General features: G+C 37.2%; 1 protein-coding gene across 1 annotated transcript in view; it reads right to left on the bottom strand.

The window, feature by feature from the left end:
* Nucleotides 1-22,355, bottom strand: part of FBN2 (fibrillin 2) — a 178,786-nt gene that overhangs the window by 87,031 nt on the left and 69,400 nt on the right. The window contains exons 11-18 of the mRNA XM_055699766.1: nt 21,870-22,007; nt 14,632-14,751; nt 13,964-14,089; nt 13,181-13,303; nt 11,968-12,090; nt 6,041-6,193; nt 5,085-5,138; nt 185-310 (exon numbers count right to left, since the gene is read on the bottom strand). Coding sequence (XP_055555741.1) covers nt 185-310; nt 5,085-5,138; nt 6,041-6,193; nt 11,968-12,090; nt 13,181-13,303; nt 13,964-14,089; nt 14,632-14,751; nt 21,870-22,007 — 963 coding nt within the window. The remainder of the gene's footprint in view (nt 1-184; nt 311-5,084; nt 5,139-6,040; nt 6,194-11,967; nt 12,091-13,180; nt 13,304-13,963; nt 14,090-14,631; nt 14,752-21,869; nt 22,008-22,355) is intronic.

Below are 22,355 nucleotides of genomic sequence, written 5' to 3'. Positions count from 1 at the left end.
CAAATAATGGAAAAATATACCACTAAGAATATTTGCTGTGCAGTGACTGAGAAAAACAGTTTCATTAGAGATTTTTTGCATTTAAGCTTTAAGTAGATGTCTTGCAACCTAATTCTATCAGTTCGAATTAGCATCAATATAGTGATTAATTATTCAACAATAATAAAAAATTTGAGCAACTTACCCACACAATTCCTCCCAGAAGGATCGGGCTCATAGCCACTGTTACAGTTACAGCGATAGCTGCCACGTAAGTTTTCACAAATTCCATTGGAGCAAATATCAGGATCCAATGCGCACTCATTAATATCTATATTAACACAACACAGAATATAATCAGATACTGAGAGACATGAAATACCTGATCCTTTGATAGACATGGACAATATCTGACTCACTGGATGTTGGGGCTGTCATTCAGAGCAAGGGTATAGCAAGGGGGCAGCCAGAAGGCTGAAAGAATTTATTATTCCCCTTTATTTGACACTAGAGAGGCCAAACCTGCAATACTGTGTGCAGTTTTGGGCCACTTCATGAGGTTCACATGGGCCCACGCTTCAAGTCTGTCAAGGTCCCTCTGGATGGTATCTCTTGCTTCTAATAAATCAACTCCACCACTCAGCTTGGTGTCACCTGCAAGCTTACTGAGGGTGCACTCAATCCCACTATCTATATTATTGATGAAGACATTAAACAATATTGGTCCCCGTATAGACCCCTGAGGGACACCACTTGTTACTGGTTTCCTCTTGGCCGCTGAGTCATTGACTATAACTCTTCACATGACCATCCAGCCAATTCCTTATCTATCCAACAGTCCACCCACCAAATTTATCTATTTCCAATTTAGTGGAGAGAGAAGAATGTTGTGAGGGACTGCATCAAAGGTCTTACAGATGTCAAGGTAGATGACAGTAGTTTGTCCCTTGTCCACTGGTGCAGTCACTCCACTGTACATTTGTCTTTAGTGAAGCCATGTTGGCTGTCTCTAATCACCTCTGTCTTCCATGTTTTGACATAACTTCCTGGAGTATATGGTCCATGATCTTATTGTGCACCAAGGTGAGGTTGACTGGTTTGTAGTTCATATCATCATCCTCTTTATCTTTTTTATCTTTTTTTTTTTTTTTTTTTTTTTAAATGGGTGTAATATTCCCTTTTCTGCACCCACTGGGGACTTTGCCTGACTGCTGTTTTTCAAATATGATGGTGAATGGCTTAGCAACTACATTCACCAGGACCCTGGGATGCATCTCATCACATCCCATGGATTTGTGTATGTTCAGGTTCCTTGGGTGGTCTTGAACCTGATCTTCTCCCATGGTGGGAGGGCCTTTGTTCTCCCCATCCCTGCCTTGATGTTTAGAGACTTGAGAGATACAGGAAAAGTGATTAACAGTGAAAGGAAAAAAACCCTGTTGAGTACCTCAGCCTTCTCCATGTCAGTTGTCACTAGCTCTCCTGTCCTATTTATTGTGTTTGTGTGTGTCTGTGTACATGTTCTTGTCATCTTCCCTTTCCAACTAACGTACCTGTAGAAGCCTGTCGTATTCTTTGCACTCCTCGCCAAACTCAGCTCCAACTGTATCCTAGGTTTCTTGATCCCATGCTTATACATCTAGGCAGCGTCCCTGTATTCTTCCCAGGATACACGTCCCTGGTTGAACTGCCTATGGATTTCCTTCTTATGCTGTAGTTTGACCAGAAGGTCTTTACTTAGCCATACTGGTCTCCTGCCTTCCTTGCCTAATTTCTCACACGTGAATAGAGAGCTTTCAATCTCAGGAAAATGTCCTTAAAACCTGCCAGTGCTGTTCTGCTCCTTTATGCCCACAGGGGCAGTTTCCCAGAGGGTCCCATCCACTATTTCCTTAAACAACTGAAAGTTGTCTTAAAATTCACTGGCTTTACTCTTCACCTGGCCCATATCCCTTAAGATCATGGGTTCCACCAGGGCAAGATCACTACAGCCCAGGGTGCCATCAGTCTTGACCTCACTAATTAGTTCATCTGTATTGGTAAGCAACAGTTACAGTAATGCTTCTCCTCTGGTTAGGCTGTCTATCACCTGGATTAAGAAATTATCCTCAGTGTACTACAAGAGTCTCCTGGACTACATTCAGTTTGTTGTGCTGCTTTTCCAAAAGGGTGATTAATGTCCCTCAGCAGAATCAGTCCCTGATGTATGAGAACAGGCTAAGGGAACTGGACTTGTTTAGCCAGCAAAAGGAAAGATGACAGAGACATCCAATAGCAGTTCTCTGATTTTAAGAGATGATTACTGAGAAGATGGAGATAGACTCTTATTTGAGGTACACAATGACAGGGCAAGAAAAAACAGGTACAAGTTACAACAGGGAAAATTTTAACACCAGGAAAACAATTCTCCCTCATTAGAGTGGTTGAGCATGAGCGCAAGCTGCCCAGAGAGGCTATGGGAACTCCATCCTGTGAGATTTTCCAAACTCCACTAGGCAAGGCCTTGAGAAACCTGATTCAACTTTGAAGTTACCCCTGCTCTGAGCAGAAGGTTAGGCTGGATGATGTCCAGATATTCTTTCCAACCTAAATCAATAGGGAACTATGCGTTTGTAATGTTGCAAAATATCTAGCCTGTGCACTTAGTGCCTGTGAATTAAGGATCTAGGTAAGAAATTATAAATTACTAGGTGACACAAATACTTTTCTTGATACAGAACTAATGCATAGGTCAATATCACAAAATACTCAGTCTTACAGGAATTATAGCACTTGTTGGAAATTTAAATTTTTTCTTGGATTAACAGAATAGGATGATGAATGAGATATATTCCCTGAATTTACAGCCCCATATTGAATTTCTGCTGTTGGAAAATGCCAAAATATTCATATGAACTATAAGAACAGGAACAGGCTAGTTTTAATATTTTTTTGCCTCTGAGGAAAAGAGGGTTTTTCAATATTAAGTTATTTCTTCTCATACGGTAAGTCCATTACTTTAAAATAGTTCCCTTTCCAATCTCTGAAAGAACAGCAGGGGTGCTGGCCTAGCTGTGACTTCATAAAAAGCTTGTTTTATACTTGTCCTGCTCAATTTTTTTATAAAGGACATTTTCTTTTATAAAGGACAACCAAAGTGCAGTTTAGATCATGAATTACATATACTCAGATACACATTTGGAAAAATCATGCTATCCCTGGATGAAACTCAAAGCTATGAGACATCTGAAAATTTTGTAAGACTTTTTTTTTTTGTAAGAAAATACGAATTTGCATAATACTTCAGCTCTACGTTTTCTTCTGAGAAAAAGTTTTCTGTCATTTAGTAAACTTGTTGGTATCTTTGGGACAAGCCATGCAATTTCATTAATATCCCTCTCCTTATCAACTTAATGATTTCAGAACATCCAGCCCTTCTTGTTATTTTTTATATTATACAAGAATGTAAAATCTCTGTCCTCACTACGTCCAGATTTCTCCCAGATGAAGACATGAATGTTTTGCACTTGTTAATCACAAGCTGAAAGAGAGGAGTAGGGATGTGGTGATGGACTGCTGTCTAATTAACAAGCTATGTATCAACTAAAAGTAAAACAAAATCTCTATGACAAGAGCTTCACTAATAAAGTATATTCCCACTCATTCTTGAAAATGAGAATGCATGAGGAACACAATGGAATTTTTGTTAGGGGTTGAATGTGGGATCAGAATTCCTCTCCTTTAGGAAATGGAACTGGCAAAGTCCCTTGCTATAAGCATGATAGGAGCAGCAGCAAGAAAATTGTCTGCAAGGTGTCTGCTAGCTGTCCAGAAAATACTAGGGTTTTCTTTGAAGCCTAAACAAAAAGGGACTTCAGCTGAAACATGAACCCCTGAGAGATTATAGTCTTTACCATGCAGCTGGTATAGACCACAACTGGTTTTACATTTTCAGTGAGAAGTTGTATTTTCTGTGTATCCAAAAGAACATAGAACCTCTCTACCAGACTACATACAAATTCTTATGGTAGGATGCTGTTTGTACAACAGTGTTATTGTACATTGCCATTATTTCTTCATGAGATTTAGAGATTCATCAAATAGAACTTTTAAAATTCACTGAAAAGAAAGCCGAGAGAATTTACAAACTCTATGGATTTCAAATTGCTTGTAAGTTTGGCAACACGTTAAGCAATGAGCTCATAGAGAAGAAAAAACTATGCATATATACTTACAGTACTGAACAGACACAGAATTTCTTTTATTATAGTACTATTTTTAAAACTTATGTAGGCTGTTACTAAGTATAATGATGAGAGGGTCTCATGCTGTTCCCGCTGAACTGAATAGGAGCTTTAATGCTGACAAGGATAAAAGCTATACAAATTAAATGCCTGGAAATATGTATCTGCTTTAATTTGGCTGCAACTTTATTAACTCATCAGGGAACTATCTAGCAGCAAATCATAACACCGTGTTCCACCATTCCTTCTTCAACCTACTCTACTTATTTGGCAGCTGCAGCATGTATCACCCCTACTTCAGGCCTGGCTCAGCTATTATTTTTAAAATCCCTCTCTCTGTGGTACTAGAAAAAGGAGCTGGAGCTTTACAATTCCCAGTACTAAATGCAAGCGCTCATTTCAGGACTTTTTTTAGGAGGATTTTTTTAGACAGCTCCCTTCCAACTCTGAGTCACCAGAGAAATGATCCCTCCATGGAAGCAGTCCATGTAGTGAACACTGGACCTGGAGTGAAACCTGCTCTATTACTACCCCAGCTGACTGAAAATCAGCTACAAAAGCAAGTGGCTCCTGTCATTCCCCAAATGAGGGAGAACAGTATGATGACTATTCTAAAAAATAAAAATGAATTCCAGGTCAAACCTTTAAAATGGATTACTTTTTTTTCGATTGTCAGGGTCAGTCAGAATCCAAGGTAGAGGATTAATTCTGGCCTCTTCTTTAGACAACACTGAATTATTGTACTTTGATAATGAAAATACTAAAATCAACATATTAATCTTGAGGCAAAAACCTCCACTCTAGTATGTTACAGAAAAATACAATTCTGAGTATATTTGTTTAACCTTGAATCATATGCATTAAAGAAAATATGCAACGTACCTCGTCCATCCACAGTAATACCTATCCCACTGCTACAAAGGCCATGGAATTCAGCTACTCAATTGAAGCAAGAGATGGTGGAGAAAAAAGAAAATGTTATTTCCAGTGTTTCACTTTCTTTAATCCTAAATCAAATCCACTTGCTTTTTTCAAAATGCTTTTCCTACAATGTAACTAATAAAATGCCAATGTTCACATGAAATAACTATTTATAGATAATAAAGCTAAATACCTTAAGCAGCATTACACCCTGAACTTTCACATATATAAAAAAATGAAATTTGATAGCAAGAATTAAAACGCTCAAGTGATTTCGTTATGCTTTTTGACAGTATTGTCTCCTTAAGTTACTGCTTTCAACCATAATGCCAGCTTTATTTAATTTCTTCTAAATAGTTTTCTGCTATTTCAGAAAACTACACTGAATGGAAATACTGTCCAAGATACATCATCTCAATTCTATATTCAAGAGATTATTTTTTTAATCAACCCCCATGTTTACCAGAGAACTGATTCTTGTAAAATGAAATACAAATTTCTAAAATTAATGTGGGCTGCTCTTTTAAACTGGATTGGTTTAACTAGGAAATCTACAGATTCATCAGAGCACTCTGCTTGTCTCTTCAAAGTATTATTACTTAAAGCAAACACTTCATTCAGGGACTCAAGTTCATCCATAGCATACTCATGTTCTTCATCTTGAATTTTATCACAGTCTGTCCAGCTCTGGAACTAGGTTCACCCTAAATGTTAAAATGCATAAAACCACAAACACTCAACATAAAATACCAGAGAGTTTTTCTTTGAAGGACAAGCCATTTCCAGAAGCAGTGTACAATTCCATTAAGTACCCTATTCAGTGCACTTTAAGGCATGAAATACATGAACAACCTGATCTGAATGAGAATTTTTAAGTCTGTATGTCCACTGTAGTATTCAAAGAAACAAAATTTTACCTGAGTTTTTAGCAGGACAGGGGTGACATGGCTCTCCAAAACCATAGTCAGGATTGGCACAGCAACATTCAGACTTTGTCACAGCACCAGGGAAAGGACGCACACATGCTCCTTTTTTGATGCCTCCATAGCATGTGCTACGCATATGAGTATCTATGAAAGGGCAAACAAAGAAATAATTTATTTCCTTAGGCTGACTGTGAAATGCATGCATACTCTCTCAACAAGAGGTAAAATAAAAAGAAATTTTTTAACAAAACGGTTACATTGGCTACACCTCCACTGCTCAGCTACAATAAACCTGATGGCATCAAGGGCAATTCTACACAGCACTTTAAAACCACCTGAAGCAGCATATTGCGAGCAAATTTAAAAGCATTCCATATTACCCAGCAAAGATCACCCACTCATCAGAGCAGCTTTGTAAATCCGTCAACATGTATGTCAGTAAGAAACACAGAAAGCTTGAATCACCATGTGGTGATGAATTTTTGCCTTTGAGAAGTACTACAACCATAACCTGGACATGCAGATCTCCTGTTTACTTCCAAAATGGTTCTTTATGTAGGATAACTCACCAGCAGGCCAGTGCTGGCAATATGGGAGTCTACCTTTTTCCAAAAAGAAGAACATAGCCTCCTACTGAATTTCCAAATTCTGAGCAGAAGTGCAATTTCAGCATATTGTTCAGACCAGTGTTTACATGATATGGCTGCCTTAATAGATTAATATGTAAACTGGCACCAGTGCTGGCTTAGGTTTAGGATATCAAAGAGGTCCCAATACCTAGCTAGGAAGAGCAATTCAGCAATTCTTCCACATGACTAGATAGTGGGGAAAGTGGCACTACTGCCTAAAGCATAAGAAAGTTCTGGAGGTTTGTGATTGAAAAGCCACTATGGAAATTAAAGCGCCATACCTGGGGAGGGGGATGAAAATGATGGCCAGGACAAACCACCACTTATTACACAAAGAAACCAGATAATACCTGGAAGGTCTCCAACCATAAAAATCACGCCATAAAGGACAGCAGAAAAATTATGCACATCTCCCAAGAGCTGCAGCTCCCAAGGCAGGCCTTCAGCCCTACCTTTGCAGCTATAACCATCTGCTATGCTTATGCAGGAACTATGAGAATGCCTCTTAGATCCCTTTTTATGTGTTTTTTTTATTTGTTGTTGTTGTTTTGGTTTTTCAGTCAGGGTTAGATGCCTTTTTCATATCTGCTTGTAAGATAATATTGGAAAACTTCTAACAGGCAAGTGGGTGGACAGTCCATCTAAAAGTGTGGTTGAGAACTGCAGGATACAGGTAGAGCAAATAGCCTTTAGTTTTGGCTCTTACACTTCTACAGACACTTATTGAAGCTACAGAAACACTTTTTGTTTCAGGCATCTTTATGGAACAGGCCAGCACATGGCTTTAATTCGTGCTCCTTGTCCATCTCCCAGTAAAACTACCATACACTTGGCCTCGACATGAACTTGGGTGCACTCAGAAACCGAGTAGGGTCTAAGGGAATCCAGTTAGTTATCTACTTAAAAGATGACCTCAAAACAACGAAGAAAAGTTGCACGAAAAATCTTACAGTGGATGTTGAATACCCTGTGCCAATCCATATAAGAACTGGCAATTCCTTATGTGTTCTGCCTGTTCTTCAAGTGTTGTAAGCTGGCTCTGATAAAACAGGATTGCCTGCACATAAATGTTTTCCTTGCTTTTGGTATCCCATGGAACAGATAGTTCTGGAGCACAGTTAATTGTGGCCCAGATTTCAGGGCTTATTCCTTGCCAAGAGTCAAGGTGAAGCCAGCACAATTTGCTTGCATTTGACAGCAGGAAAAGATTATTATGCTTGACAACAATCAGGAATTTTTGCACAAGAAATGTCTGTTCATGTACTCTACGAAATAGCTAGCTGCATCACATCCTCTCCCCACACATCCAACAAGTCCAGATGCCACTCTGCCATGCTCTGCCATGAGTAAAGGGGCTTCGATCATTGCCCTGTCACAGAAGTGAAAGCTTCCTTCTAGTTAGGTGTCTGGGAGAGAATGAAGAAGCAATTCAAGGGAAGGAAATAGCACCGAGGGAAATTTCAGGGGGAGAAAAGATTGGGAAGTGTGCAAAAAAGCACTGTAGGAAGGTCTTCAAAGATGTGAAATGTGGGCAGTAGCTGGAGGAAGCTACAGATGTACTGAGCAACTGCTCTTGCATAAGAAGAAAGCAGGTGCTTTACCACAGAAAGCAGTGTTTCCACAGGGAATTTGGGGAGGATTGCCTAACTAGTTATAGAACAGTCTTATCCACACAGTGATTCACAAAGCCTGTGCAGGATGAGGAACCAAGCTGGATCCCCCAGAAGCAAAACAGCAATCGTATGACAGGAAGAATGTCCTCCATGGGCTGTGCTTCCCATGCTGATAACAAGGATAGAAGGACAAGAACTGCTTTATCCATGGTTCAGTTGCTGTTGGCAATGGCACCTCACCAAGCTTAGGTTCCCAATGTCACAACAGCTCTGAGCATGCACCTTACTGATGGAACCTGCCCTGCTCCCCATATATAATTCGATCAGCCTTTGGCTACTAATTTCAGAACACTGGAGAACTTATTTTATGCCCTAGATCAGAGTTTAGCATTGGTACTGCTGTAACTGTGCACTTGTTTATAGGAAACCACTGTTGCCCAGATAATAGCATTTCTAGACTCTTAAAATTTTGTGGCGTAGCCCTTCCAACCTTCCAACATCTGCAAATGTTATCACCATCACAATTATGGTCAAGGTTGGTTGAAAAGATTGATTGACCAATTCTCAGTGCAAGTCACTGCACCCTCCAGGTTCTTCAGAAGATCAAATCATGCAATGTTCATGACAGGCACTCTGAGGTATGATTCTGCAGTATAACCAGGGTGAAATAAAACTTAACTATTTTGCTCTGCATGACTACAGCTTTGGGCAGAGGTGTGAACCGCAGACTGAATTATAAGTGTCTCAACACTGCACAAAGCCATAGCCATAGCTCAGTACAAGTTCTGAGGTGATACACAAACACACACAGAGAGCCAGCTGAGGTATCTGAGCATGGAGCTGCAGTTAGAAGTATAGCTAAACCTGAAATGCCTGCAAACACCAGTTTGGCTCTGAGTATTTATCCCCCATTTGTCCCCCCTTGATGCATTTTTTCATTCCAAACCTGTATAACATTTTCTGATTGACCCTGCCATACTTATTAATACTAAATAAAAAAGCAATTTATTCTATGAATGGTCCCACCAGAATCAATGGCACTATTCAGAAGTAAAATAGAGCTTAAAGTAAGAGTGACAGAATTTGATTGCAGGCTCTTTGATTTTGCATTTTTGCTAATTACCTAGCACATTTGTGGGAATACTGTTAAAAGGAAGCCACATGTAACTTACCAACTTTCAGACTACAAATATTCTAGCAGCTGGAGTGTCTGAAAAGTATTATTTAGTTCACGTACGATATGGGACAGAATAGCCAGACAGCGAATTCCTGTAGTTAACACAGCATGTCTATGTATATATAAACACACATACATATATATACACACACACACATAAAATTCTAAACAGCAGATTGCCTTAGAAATTCTATCAAAAGGTCATGTATAAGGATATTTTTGATATGCAATATTTGAAATTTCTTATGTTACTTTATGCCTGGAATAATTACATCATCTTTTTAAAATTAATTTTCCAAATAAATTGTGATTCTGCTTTATGATTTTTGTCATATTAAGGGTATTTCCTGTTGAAAATCTAAGCATTTATGGCAAACCTTAAAGCTATGTGACATGTGAAGCTGAACTTTTTCAAATAAAAAATAGTGTGCACAGCCGATGGCCAACCTGTGAAGCCTTTAGCTGCTAGAACTATGGTAGCATTAGGTGAATGAAAGCACAGAAAAAAGAGCGCTGCATTGATTCTTTGCAGCTGTATCACTGACAGGGGTAATGATGAGGCCAACTTGGACCACAAAAAAGATACTGAACAGCTTGTACTCAAATCTGGTTTTGCTGCTGTGTCACTAAGCCGTGAAGTTCCTATACTAAAAACAGTATACCAAGCCTATTCTCATTGTTTTATCTTTTCATTGCTTTTCTCCAAATGTTTAATAAACCACAAGAAAACAATTTGGCTACCATATAGGAGAGAGCAAACCTTGCTTTTGTTAGTTTAATCTTTAGTATAGTTTTGCTAACTAAATATCTCATTTATTCAAAACAACAAATATTTGGGTTTCAGTTGAGAGACTGAGAAGGTGTTTTGTCTTTTTATTAGCCTATTTTTAAAGCCATTCTGGGTTTTTATTGTGCATTTTTAAACTGAAGTGGTAACAGAAAGGGCCAACTTGTGCAGGCACTTGACAGGAATGCTTGCACTAGATTTTATTTTAAAGGATAATGAACTTCTGCATAATTTAAAATCTTATTTAAAATGAAGTGATAATAGTAATGTAAGGATGTAGTACCTCACATCCTTTCAGTACGAGATCAACATCAAAACATTGTGATGAAGTCTGTCTTTCCTTTATCTGGACACAGGCAGATAAGACATAGGTATATGCACCCATCAGCAAGAACGGTCATAGTGCTGATTAATAGATATGACTATTGCAGAGCTAAGCCAATGGTCACCTCTTTGCATTTACTGCTTCATGAACTTGTCAGACATCATGACATAACCAGCTGTCCCGATCTAACACCAGCTCCAATGGCAGTCCAGTAACCAGAAGCACCTAGCACACAAGGTCATGTACCAAAGTGAAGCTAATGTGTTGTGATGCTGCCAGAGGTGTGCTTTTCACTCAAGGAGGCCCCTTTCCATGCACATTAGCCTGCTGAAGCTCAATGTCAAGCCCACCCACTAAGTGAACCTAGGGACACAAAATATGCCTCATGATAGATACATTCATGAGATATGGAAGAAGAAAGAAGATACATAACTGATGCTTCAAAATTCAGAAGAAGGGAAAGTTGGCATCTCATGCAGATTAAATCGGTTTAAGGAACTTTGCAGTATCACAGTCCCTAGTGCATGTAGTCCTACCACTCTCAGAAATTTTTATAAAATGTATATTCCTCTCCAACATCTTCATCAGCAATCAGCAGAAAACAAGGTAATAATACGTCTTGCTGTCTACCCCTTTTTATTCTTCATCGGGTTGAAAATGCTCCATTTTCCTCCAATGAGCTCCCTGAACCAGTGCTAGAGCTCCTGGTAGAGTTGGGTGAAGAATCTATTAACTGTCAACCAGTAACATTTGAGGGGATAAGACTGCAGTTCATATTATATGACGAAAGATTATTCATCAGCAGACTACAAAGGGCATGCCGAAAACAAAAAAGAGATGCCAGGAAGAATAAATACTGTAAATTTAGTTTATAGGAGTAACTGGTAAACAAAAGGTGGTGCCACTCTGATTCCACAGAGGAATTTAAGCTTATTGTCTTTTAACACTAGGTTTATGGGATAGCATAATGCAAGATTTCCTAATAATTCTTAATAATGATATTTGAGTTCACAGAAACAAGTGTATCTAGTTTTCACTATTTCTCCTCCTAGAGCTTCTTTTTTAACACTATGGTACAGGCAGAATAAAATGTTTTCAGATTAGAGAAAGAAATGAAAAGGGGAGTGCAAAATTACAAAGTGTCGCAACCAAGATATGTCTTAGTGATTCGGATTCATAACTGAATATAAATATATATACACACATGCACATATATTAACACAAACACATAGCAAAACAAAAGACAAATAGTCTGGACTTATTCTAGAACAGATCCTCTGTGGTTTGATGTCAACATTATCTAGAAGGATACCACTTGATGTATTTCTTTAATATGACAACCTGATAATTCCACTTGCTTTTTGATGAAAAAAAATATCTCACTTACCTACACACACGCGACCATCAACTCCAACAGCCAAGCCAGGTGGACAATCACACCGGAAGGAACCTTCAGTATTTATACAATGACCATTCATGCAAATTCCTGATGTCAGACATTCATCAATATCTAACAGGAGGCAACACAAAACAATCAATTTGCTGTTTTTAGGCGAGATTACAATTAATATTTTAAAAACATTACCAAATTACTTTATGATAGCAGATGAATCATCAACATATCCTTGTTTTATTTCTAGTAAAAATGTCATCTTGGAATTACAGTAAATAATCAAAATTCCATCTACACATTATTAAAAAAAAAAAACCAAACCAAACCAAACCAAAAATCACGCAAACCAGAAAAAACATAGGATTAGAGACACTTCAGATTCTACACTAAGAAAAATAACTGATAAATTCTCCCCTTTGTCCATCCCATGATATTAAACTTTGTTTTAAAGTACAGTTAAGGAAGCACTAATCACAGAAGATCCACTTGATGGTAAATTTTAATTACAAACTTTTCATTGGTCACCAATTTCTACCTAAGTCAACAGCCAAGCTGCATCTACATTCAGAAAACCAAAATTAATAGAAAGGTTTCAACATCAAATCAGAAAACTAACAGTTTGGATGATTTTGCACTTACTAGAAACGACTCAAATTCAAACTTCTGCAGCAACAGGTTATCTTCCACTAATTTCCTTAAAACAGAAGCTAAACCAGATTCTATTCTTAAAATGTTTAATATTTCAATTACATCACTTATAAAAGTTTGTAATGCTATGTGGCAAATACAATGTCTTAAGTGTTATGCACTCTGAATTGCCAAAATAGTTGTGTGGAAAACATACTGTGTGTGTTCATCAGTGTAAAATCTTTTCAACCTTTTAAACAACCCATATTACTTCTCACTTTACCATTTCATGAAGGGGCTGCATATTCTGCTGCATTTAAAATGCTCCAAGAATATTCAAAAGCTAATTTATCATCTGTTGTAGCTTTCGCAGTACTATTAAATAATTTAGTTATTTATTTTTGTATGTTAAACTTATTTTTATTCTAGGCAGCTTAAGGAATTGACTGTAATGAGTTATTAAGGTATTAGTATATTAAAGCCATGTGACGAGATTGCCATTCTTGCACGAACGAATGGACAGGAAAACCCACTTTCAATCAAGATTGTTTTAATGCATTAGCCCTCAGTTCTACATTACCAGTACAGTAACGCCCATTTGGAGCCAGAACAAATCCTGGTTTGCAGATGCATTTAAAACTCCCATCTTCATTTATGCACATCCCATTTAAACACATGTTTGTAGTGGCACACTCATCATGGTCTGCAAAATATTGCAAAGAAAACTGCTTATAGTTCCTCACCTTCCAGAAAATGACACATTAAAAATAAACGATCACATCTGATGTGACATACTCCTTCATTTGAAGATTAAATTCTACTCATAAGTCTGATGAAGTATCTGAAGAGTTTTCACTGTATAGACAAAGCAGCAATTTTTTTCCCCGCTGTGATCAGTTACTTTGTGTGTTTCAGCAGACTGTGTATGGAAGAACAGGGTGCCACTTCTTTCTTACATGAAAGGATAAAAAGTTTCAATCACCTGATAGAATTAAGAGCTTGTTTATCTAGGAAGATTTTTTTGACACAGTGCAGTCAAAATTAAAATCAGTTTTTTCTTCAGCAGTGCTAATACATGGAGCACTTGCAATGAAGCTTTAGGGAAAAATGTTATTCATGGCATTGGCACCTGGGACCCTTGAGAAAAGATACAGCTTCAAAACAAAAATTACCTCAATCTTTCTTTTTAAAACCATGCATTTCCATATTATAACTATTTGAATGCAGGGGCTCTGAGTTCACCTCAGGTCATACCTGATTTTAAAAAGGAATCCTTAGTTGTAACCTTAATTGTAATATGAAGTACTGTGATTTCTAGAGTCACCACGCTGATGCTTGGCCAATTATTTGGAAGAGTTCTTACCCACACAATTTTTTCCATCTGTAGTCAGTTCAAACCCAGCATTGCATATACACTGGAAGCTTCCATCAGTGTTTACACACCTGCCATTTTTACAAAGAACACCATTCTGGATACACTCATCTATATCTAAGGCAAAAAATAAATCAGAGAAATACTATAAGGTAAAAAAGTATCGTGACAATTACTGCTTTGAAAAATACTGTCATGTTATTTAAATATTACTTAGAAAAAAAAATTCCAAAGATGTTTACGTATTTATTCTCATTGTATCAGAGATAGGAAAAATACTACTTTACACTTATACAGTATGTGCTACATTCTGTGATGCTCAGCAATTACTTTATGAATACCTTTAAAAACCTACTCACATATTCATCTGCATACATATACACCTGTCATACTAATCATCTGTTTCCTGAAATTTTTGTAGAATTCCTGGTTGCAGAATTCCCTAGACAAGTGACAGATAATACAGAATAATGGATAAACGTTGAAAGACAACAGCAGAATAAATGGCATGGTAGCCCAGAAGTAGAGCTCCAATTAATATAAAAATTTTGGGGATCTACCAAAATCGTACTGCTAACTATTTTTTGAACTCCAATAGCGTCTGACATAAGGGGTCAGAACATCTGCAATGTCAGTAAATGTGAAGCAAATTTTCTTACCAATGCAAGCCTGCTTGGTAGGAGTTCTCTGGAAACCTGTGTGGCACTTGCAGTAATAGGAACCGGGTGTGTTGACACAGTCTCCATTAGAGCACGGGTTTGATGTGCATTCGTCAACATCTGTTGGCAGCACAGAGAAGCATTAGTGACTTCACAATGTATATATTTTTTTCAAGACTAGAAATTTCTAAGTAAAAAAGACGGTAGCTAACAATTGAATGCTAAATACTAAAACTTGTTGTTGGTGCAAAATCATTAAGGAGTGAAATGCTACCACATCATTTATACACCTGTTGAAAGACAAAATAAAAAATATGTGTGAGGATTTTGAGACATGGGATTTGACCGTTGCCTAGTGAAAGAGAACACCACTTCATTCAACACAGTTTCAATTAACTGAATGGCCCTTCATTCTTCTTCAGAATAAAACTAATATAAATCAAAATTGGCATTTTAAAATCATAGATAATCACGTCATCCAACCCCCCAACCCCCCATTACATTACAGGTTTATATTGTAGAAACGTGAGGAGGGGCCAGCAAAAGGGACTTTTAATGAGACACCAGTCTGCACATCACATCTCAATTATTTATGCCCCATTGCATCCTCAACCCCATTCTTTGCATTTGAGTAATGCCCCTAACCTAGCCTTTCTCTATAAAGTACCTTACTCTCCTTTCCAAAGGCTTTTGGTATTTGGGTGCAACCAAACACACGTTAACCACCTTAAATCTTGGGTAACTGTTTGGAAATAACTCCTTGACACAGGGCTCTGAAAACTTTAAGTCCTTTCAAGAACCATTCCTAAATTTGAACCCCAGCGGTTACCAATGAGTCAGCTATTCCCAGCTCTGAAGTAACACTGTTCTTCCCCATTACGCTCCTCTAATCCCTCCCAGGATCCTTGTCCTCTGTGATCCAGGGAGTGGAGCAAGCGCATCCCTCTGCTCTGCCAGGCAGGACTGCTGGCTCAGTATCTCCTGCAGCTACCAGAGTGTGACCTGAGCAGCTCTTCTCTACTACAGCTAAATTTACGGGTTACAAACTGAATAGACCCCTTGACGAAATCCTGCTTTCTTCATCAATTAGCTTTGCCAATTTTACTTTTTTCCTTCCAGCTATGCCCTCCATTTCACTTACAGGTCTGAAATTACACATCTTTGCATTTAGGTAGGCTTTAACACTACAGAGCCAATGGTGATTTGCAGTTTTTTGGTATCTGGCTGTAAGCTGCCATAGGAAGCTGGAACTAAGTCACTGCTGATTGGCTCTTAGTAACAACGATTTTTGCGAGCATTTTGCAGTATATACTACTAGAAATACCAGAAAAAACCCAGGGTAATTTTGCTGATCATTTGTACCCACCCTCTGTCAGTTCTAGTTCTAAAACTTAGCTCATTACATCTTGGAAATAATGGGATGGAATGAGAAATAAAACTTTTAAGAACATTTATACATTAAATAAGTGTGCACTTCTAGACAGTATTGCATCATGAATGACCTGATTTTAAGAAATGGCAAAAGGCTACTTTTGTTCTAATTCAACCAAAACCAAGACCATACATTTCAGAGGATTTACTGTGTTAGTGCATACACAGCATATCAAACATACATACAAATCAATAGCATCAATATACATATCAAACAGATCTGAGTTTCCCCAAATCGCTGAGTTAATGAGCTGGTTTACAGCACTCTTGGTGTCTAGATACAATCAGATTGTTTAGAATAAAGAATTAAACAAATGAAGGCAAAGCAAATGGAAGAATCAAATACCTCTTCTCAGCATATTTAGTTCATTCACATTTGCATAGCAACTGATAGCACCACTCCAGTAAACCCACAAGAATGAAGCAAGATAAAGAAAAGAAAAATTCAAAGTGTTAAATACAATGAAGAAAACAGTAAGTGTATCTTTATACTGCAGTAGACTTCTATGTAATTATAGTAGTTCCCTGCTCTCATGCTTTTGTATGGTGCCTGGCTGTTGGGATGCTCTTTCTCATGAGTGCTAGATTGGGTATTTTTTTCCTCAGTGCTCAGCTGATATGGAGGGTCAAGTAGGATCACACATAATTGCTTCACAACAAAGTCCTCAGCTACCAACAAAATGTTAAACACTAAATCACATTTTCACATTAATATTTTGTCAAATGTCTTAATTCAAATGACTTTACTGTATATTTATCTTGTTTTAGTATAGGGGAGGACAGAGGGAACTAGATATGGCACTCATCTATTTTTGTTTAGTTTTCCTACACAGAATGACATTTATGACTTACTTCATTACAGGCTTCAACTTGCTGCATCTGTTAAAGAAAACATATTCATTCTAGAAATGGATCTCACTGTAAATTAATTTATAAATTGTACAGCAGGAATGAAGTGCTCCTCTATGAAATAGCTGACTTAAGCTTAGAAAATCCTTCCAAAGCCATGTGCATCAGATGATTTCCATATAAAATATGCATCTTAAGATGCTCTTATTTTTATAAGCTCTTGATAAAAAGAGGGAAATGGCAAATATATGTTAATATAAAGAAGTTTCTGGCTTTGAGTTTGTATTGCAAGCATGCATATTCCAGCAGTATAAACAGGAAACATCTGAGACAGAGATATTTAACTCTTTTATTCTACCTCCTAGTACACTCTTCTTCAATATCAAATATTTCTCTTTCAACATTTGCATCCCACTTATTTCCATGTTTCAGTTTTTACCTCTAACACTTGAGAGAATTTCACTAGACACAGTATGAAACTTCCAAAGCCCCCTTAAGACTTACTGCAGTAAGTCTGAAGATATATTACAAAATCTAAAATATGGAGATTTGTATTCACAAAACAACTACAATTCTTCACAGCACAGCTACAGGCTTGCTGCCACTTTCAAAGTCTCCACAGTTTTATCCATACTCTTTATAAACAGGATGAAATAAGGAAAGGTAATAATATTACAGCTGTCTATCAGTTTGGGAAAAAGAACTGACTCTTCAGTGCCAGATCACTTAGGACACTTATGGTCCTTGACCCATCAGGCATGTTCCACCACGAGAGCAGCATAATACAAGTTTAGGTCAGACAGCAGTATGTAATGCCCTTATTTTTTTATTTGGCAGGATATTTTTTACGTAAGGCTTTTATTTAACTCTATACAAAAATATGTCATGATTTCTGGCTTCTTAATTTATTGCTTGGGTAGGAGGCAGCCAGATAGATAGAGCAGTATGGAAATAGTGTTCATTTATATACCATTAACCTCACCCCATACAATGAAATGTAACTGTTCCCAATACCCCAAGACTGTTCTTTCAGTAATGAGAGGACTATCCAAGCTAGATTCAAGCAAGCCTTTAATTTCATCTAGCATGCATCAGTACACACAGAAATTCCATGCAGTTAAGTTCCTGCCTACATTTCTAAGCCAACTTTCTGTGTGATTTATAGCAACTACCATTCATAATTCACCAATTCAGTGTGGCACTTGAGATACTCTGGCTACTTCTTTATAACAGAACTAGAAAATAACAGTGGAACAAAGCTGTGTTATTTAAGATAGATATTCATAAAGTACTGTATCTTATAAAAAGTCTTCTGAATAGAAGCAGCTATGCAGTAGGCAAAACACTGAAGAGTTAAAATAATTAGTAACGACTGATGGGTTTCATACAGGGAAAAAAGAAAAATTACAAACTTGCTGGAAGCCATTATTGGTGGTTTTTCCCCTGCTTTCAACCTAGGACATTACCGTAGCTGGGACAGCATCTTCTGCTTTTGTTAAAACAGCTGAAATTTTTGTTTTGAACCCAGTGCATCCAAAATTGCTCCAGTTTTCAAACTGTTGTTTCATGCTGAGGTGTGCATTACGAAGTCAGGACTGATTTTGCTAAGTGAGTAAAACTTTTTCCTGGCACATAACTGTGTGTTTTAATTAAACCAGGTCACCAATATTAATTTTTCAATGCATCTATCAATCTATTCTCACAGTTTCCAGGCACTTTATCTTCAAACTGAAAACCAGATAAAGCTTCACTATTATCACAAGCCTAGGCTGAAAGGTGAGTAGCAAGGCTGGTGGCTTACATGGTGACCCTGCAGCAGAGAAAGAGACAGAATGCCAGCCAGCTGTTAAGAACACATAGCTTTCTGTCAATCAATTTCAGAACCCAGACATGCAAATCTGATGGGCCTTTGAAGCCACAGATGGTTGTCCTGCTTCATTTTTTCATGCATGATTTCTTAAATGAGAACTGAAAAAAAAAAGTTTAAATTAAACCCATGTAACTTCACCTGTTGCAGCCTGAGTATAATGGTGCGCGAAGAGAGGGCAAATGAAGCATTTCACAATAGGCTCAACCACAGAGTTTAAATCCTGTTCTGGAATAATCCCAAAAGCCACTCAGACAAAGTTAGCACCTGGCCATTTAGACTGGGAAGCAAAGGCACTGAACCATTTCTTTTGCGCCAGTGTTACTGAAACTGGTGTTCACTAAAAGCAGAAGTCTAAAAGGTCACCCAAGCCCTGGTAAGGCCTTCAGTTTATCTAAATATGTAAAATTTCCTAGTATTATTAATTCCTGGTATCTAGTCTGACCTCTTATTTCAGAGCTAACTTTACCACTTGCATCAAGATTTGCTTTGGTTTGATTTTGTTTTCCACAACTCATTTTTTCCTACGCTCTTAGCTTGCATATGCCATGTTATCAATATGCATTTGATTTATAATTAAATGCTTGTAATAGTATCAAACCACACTAATTTTTACCTAGGTGTTGCCATTTATTTTTCATGCTTCACAAATTAAAAAAAGAGCTTTGTTAGTTTAACAGCATTCAAATCTCATATGACATAGTCAACTGATGCTGAATCACATAGCACCTTTATGCTATCTGCTGATATGAAGGACAAAATAGCTCAGTCGAATTTGTCTTTCCTTAACAGGAAATTATTTTAGGAACCACTGACACTGTGACTTTCCATGATATAGAGGATCATTTTTTACAGCGATGTGCTTTTTCAGTGTATTTCCTCATGCAGAATATTTATTTATAAGCATGAGCAAGAATTTATCATAATCATGCTCTACTACGATGTTATTTATCACTGCTTTTTAATTATTCAAACACAGGATGGTTGCCTCAGAAAGGACAGTTTAGAAAGGCCTTTCACTTTTTTCAGTTGCTAGCTTTGTAACAACCATATATTCAGATTTTTATCATTGCTCATCTTTATTCCTTCATTTGAACTTAGAAAGCAAAAATAATAAAAATGTAATAAATACACTGTGTTATCGAGTAGATAATAAACATCTGTGTGCTTCAAATGGTATATTCAGCTCGCCCCCCAAGTAACAAAGAATATGAATAAAAGCTGTGAACTAGATTTTATCAAGAAATATTAGTTCAATACACCAGCTTTCAGAAGATGCTCAGCACATTTCAAGACAGTTCTTCAAGAGTCAAGGTTCACCATAGTTAAATATATTGTTGATTTCAGTAACGCAAAATTTAGTGCTGTGAATAAAAGTGCCAAGGCTCTCCATACACTATAAAGAAAAAAAGAGCCATGCAAGACAGATTTATAGTAAAACTCCCACTCCCCACTTACAATGTACTTATAGCTCCTAAGGCCCAGGGATGCAGCAGGAAACTAAGTCTCTTGAATTTCCCAGCCAGAGATCAGAGATACATAAAACTCTCACCCAAATAAAAAAAGCTGGAAAAGCTGGGCTTGCTCTATGATAGAGGAAAACTTGGAAGAACTGCAGCAGTCTTCAAGTACACAAAAGTGCAAAGAGAGAGGTACTGAGCTGCTTTTCTTACATACTGTGGATAAGACAAGAAACAATGAGCAGAATTTTTTTTTTTTTTTCAAAACAGTGATTATATTTGATTAGATGTTCTGAAAACTTTCTGGAAGTTCAACTATTGGAGCACTGTAACTGCCTGGGGAAGTGGTGGGATCTTCATCAACTGAGATTTCTTAAGAAGAGAGTGTACAAACAGTTGTCAGGAACGATGTAGCTGTACCTGACACTTCTGGTAAAAGAGATGGCCTAGCTAAGGGATTTTGCAAACTTTCAGGTGCAGTATATCAAGTCAATGTGTGAAAGGAAAAGAGGTTAAACATGGTAAGAAACGGGGAAATCAAAGGAAAAGTTGTCACATATTACTATTCCGGGGATATATATATGTATATCTATATATACACTCAAGGCAGGTCCTGGTACTCATCAGCTTCTGGTTGACACCCACTCTGCTCATGTACGACAAAATCTGGCTATACTGTTCTCACTTGCATACTGTAAACTGCATAGTCTTGCATCTGAAGGATTCACATAGTTGCAATTTTCTGTGTTACTTTGTTTCTATATTTTCCTCTAATCCACAGGCACGCTAAAAGTTCATTCTGAAAGCACAGCTTCAGTGAAAAAAGCCTATGACTAACAAGCACTTGTAAAATATTTTTCACTCATGGTTCTCAAATCTCTTTATAAAGAATCAGGAAGCAAACGTTCAATCAGAAATATAACCAGAATTTTCTGTTTAGGAACGTATATATTTACTAAGCTGTATCCTGCATACAGGATTCTTCTCCACACAACTACCCTACAAGGACACCCACATTTTTTTGTTCCCTGAAATACCCGATAAGCCTTTGACACTGCAAGAGTGAAGTCCACAGTAACTGAATATAGTGCAGAATCACGAATTCAGATTGCTTTAAAAAGTTAGCATTCAATATATTCATATAAAATGCAAATAAAACAAAAAGTTAATTAACGCATTTTTTAATTATTTGATATCTTTCAAACTGTGAATCTTCCTTATGAGTAGGTAAAACATAAATTCTACTTTTATCTTGAACATAACTTAACACTAACTCCTGTCACAAAAACGGAGCTACGTGAGCATCACACAAGAGAGCATAGAACTGAACTTTACTGAATGTGAAGGTAAAAATGTACAATACTCATCAAGTATAGGAATACTCAATACCAATTTTTGCAATTAAAGATTTCTTCTTTTTTAAGGAAACAGATATGTCTCAGGAAGATTTTAAACCATTCTAGTAATTCAGTAATATGGTCTTTGCACTCTCCTTCACAAGAGCAATATTTTTAAGATTAATAAGTGTGTGATGGGAAAAGAATATGCTTTTTTTTAAAAAAAAATATTTTAAGCAAAAAAAAAAATAGCTTTTTAACAGTGAAAAATGGATTTTAGAAATATGCACATACCAATACAATCCCCATTTGCATCCTGTTTATATCCCATGTTGCACTCACATCGGTAACTCGAAAGGGTTGGTATACAACGTCCATTTAAACAAAGGTTGGGATGGTGCTTACAGACGTCTATTGTTTGATTGAGTATTGCTAATAAAAAAAACAGAAAATGAGACAAATATTTGTATTTTCAAACAAATGTAAATATGAAGATTATACTTGGCTTCAGAAAGTATGTTATCAGGTGCATAAACATATTCACCAAATCAAGTATTTCTTCCAAGTAGTACCTGTTGATGTGACAGTAAACTAATAAAAACAAGTATCTCTCAGAAACAAAAACCACATTAGACAGCCCTAATTATGATTTGCCATTTACATGTACAGCCTGATGAGATTGTCAGTGGTCTCATGAATATACCACAATACGGATGAAAGTTGAAGCACTCTCTTCCTATGTATTCACTATTTTTAGTGACCTGTCTTAATAATACTCCT

Source organism: Falco cherrug, chromosome Z (assembly GCF_023634085.1).
Source record: "Falco cherrug isolate bFalChe1 chromosome Z, bFalChe1.pri, whole genome shotgun sequence".
NCBI classification, from domain to species: domain Eukaryota; kingdom Metazoa; phylum Chordata; class Aves; order Falconiformes; family Falconidae; genus Falco; species Falco cherrug.
This window is presented reverse-complemented; position numbering and strand designations above follow the sequence as displayed.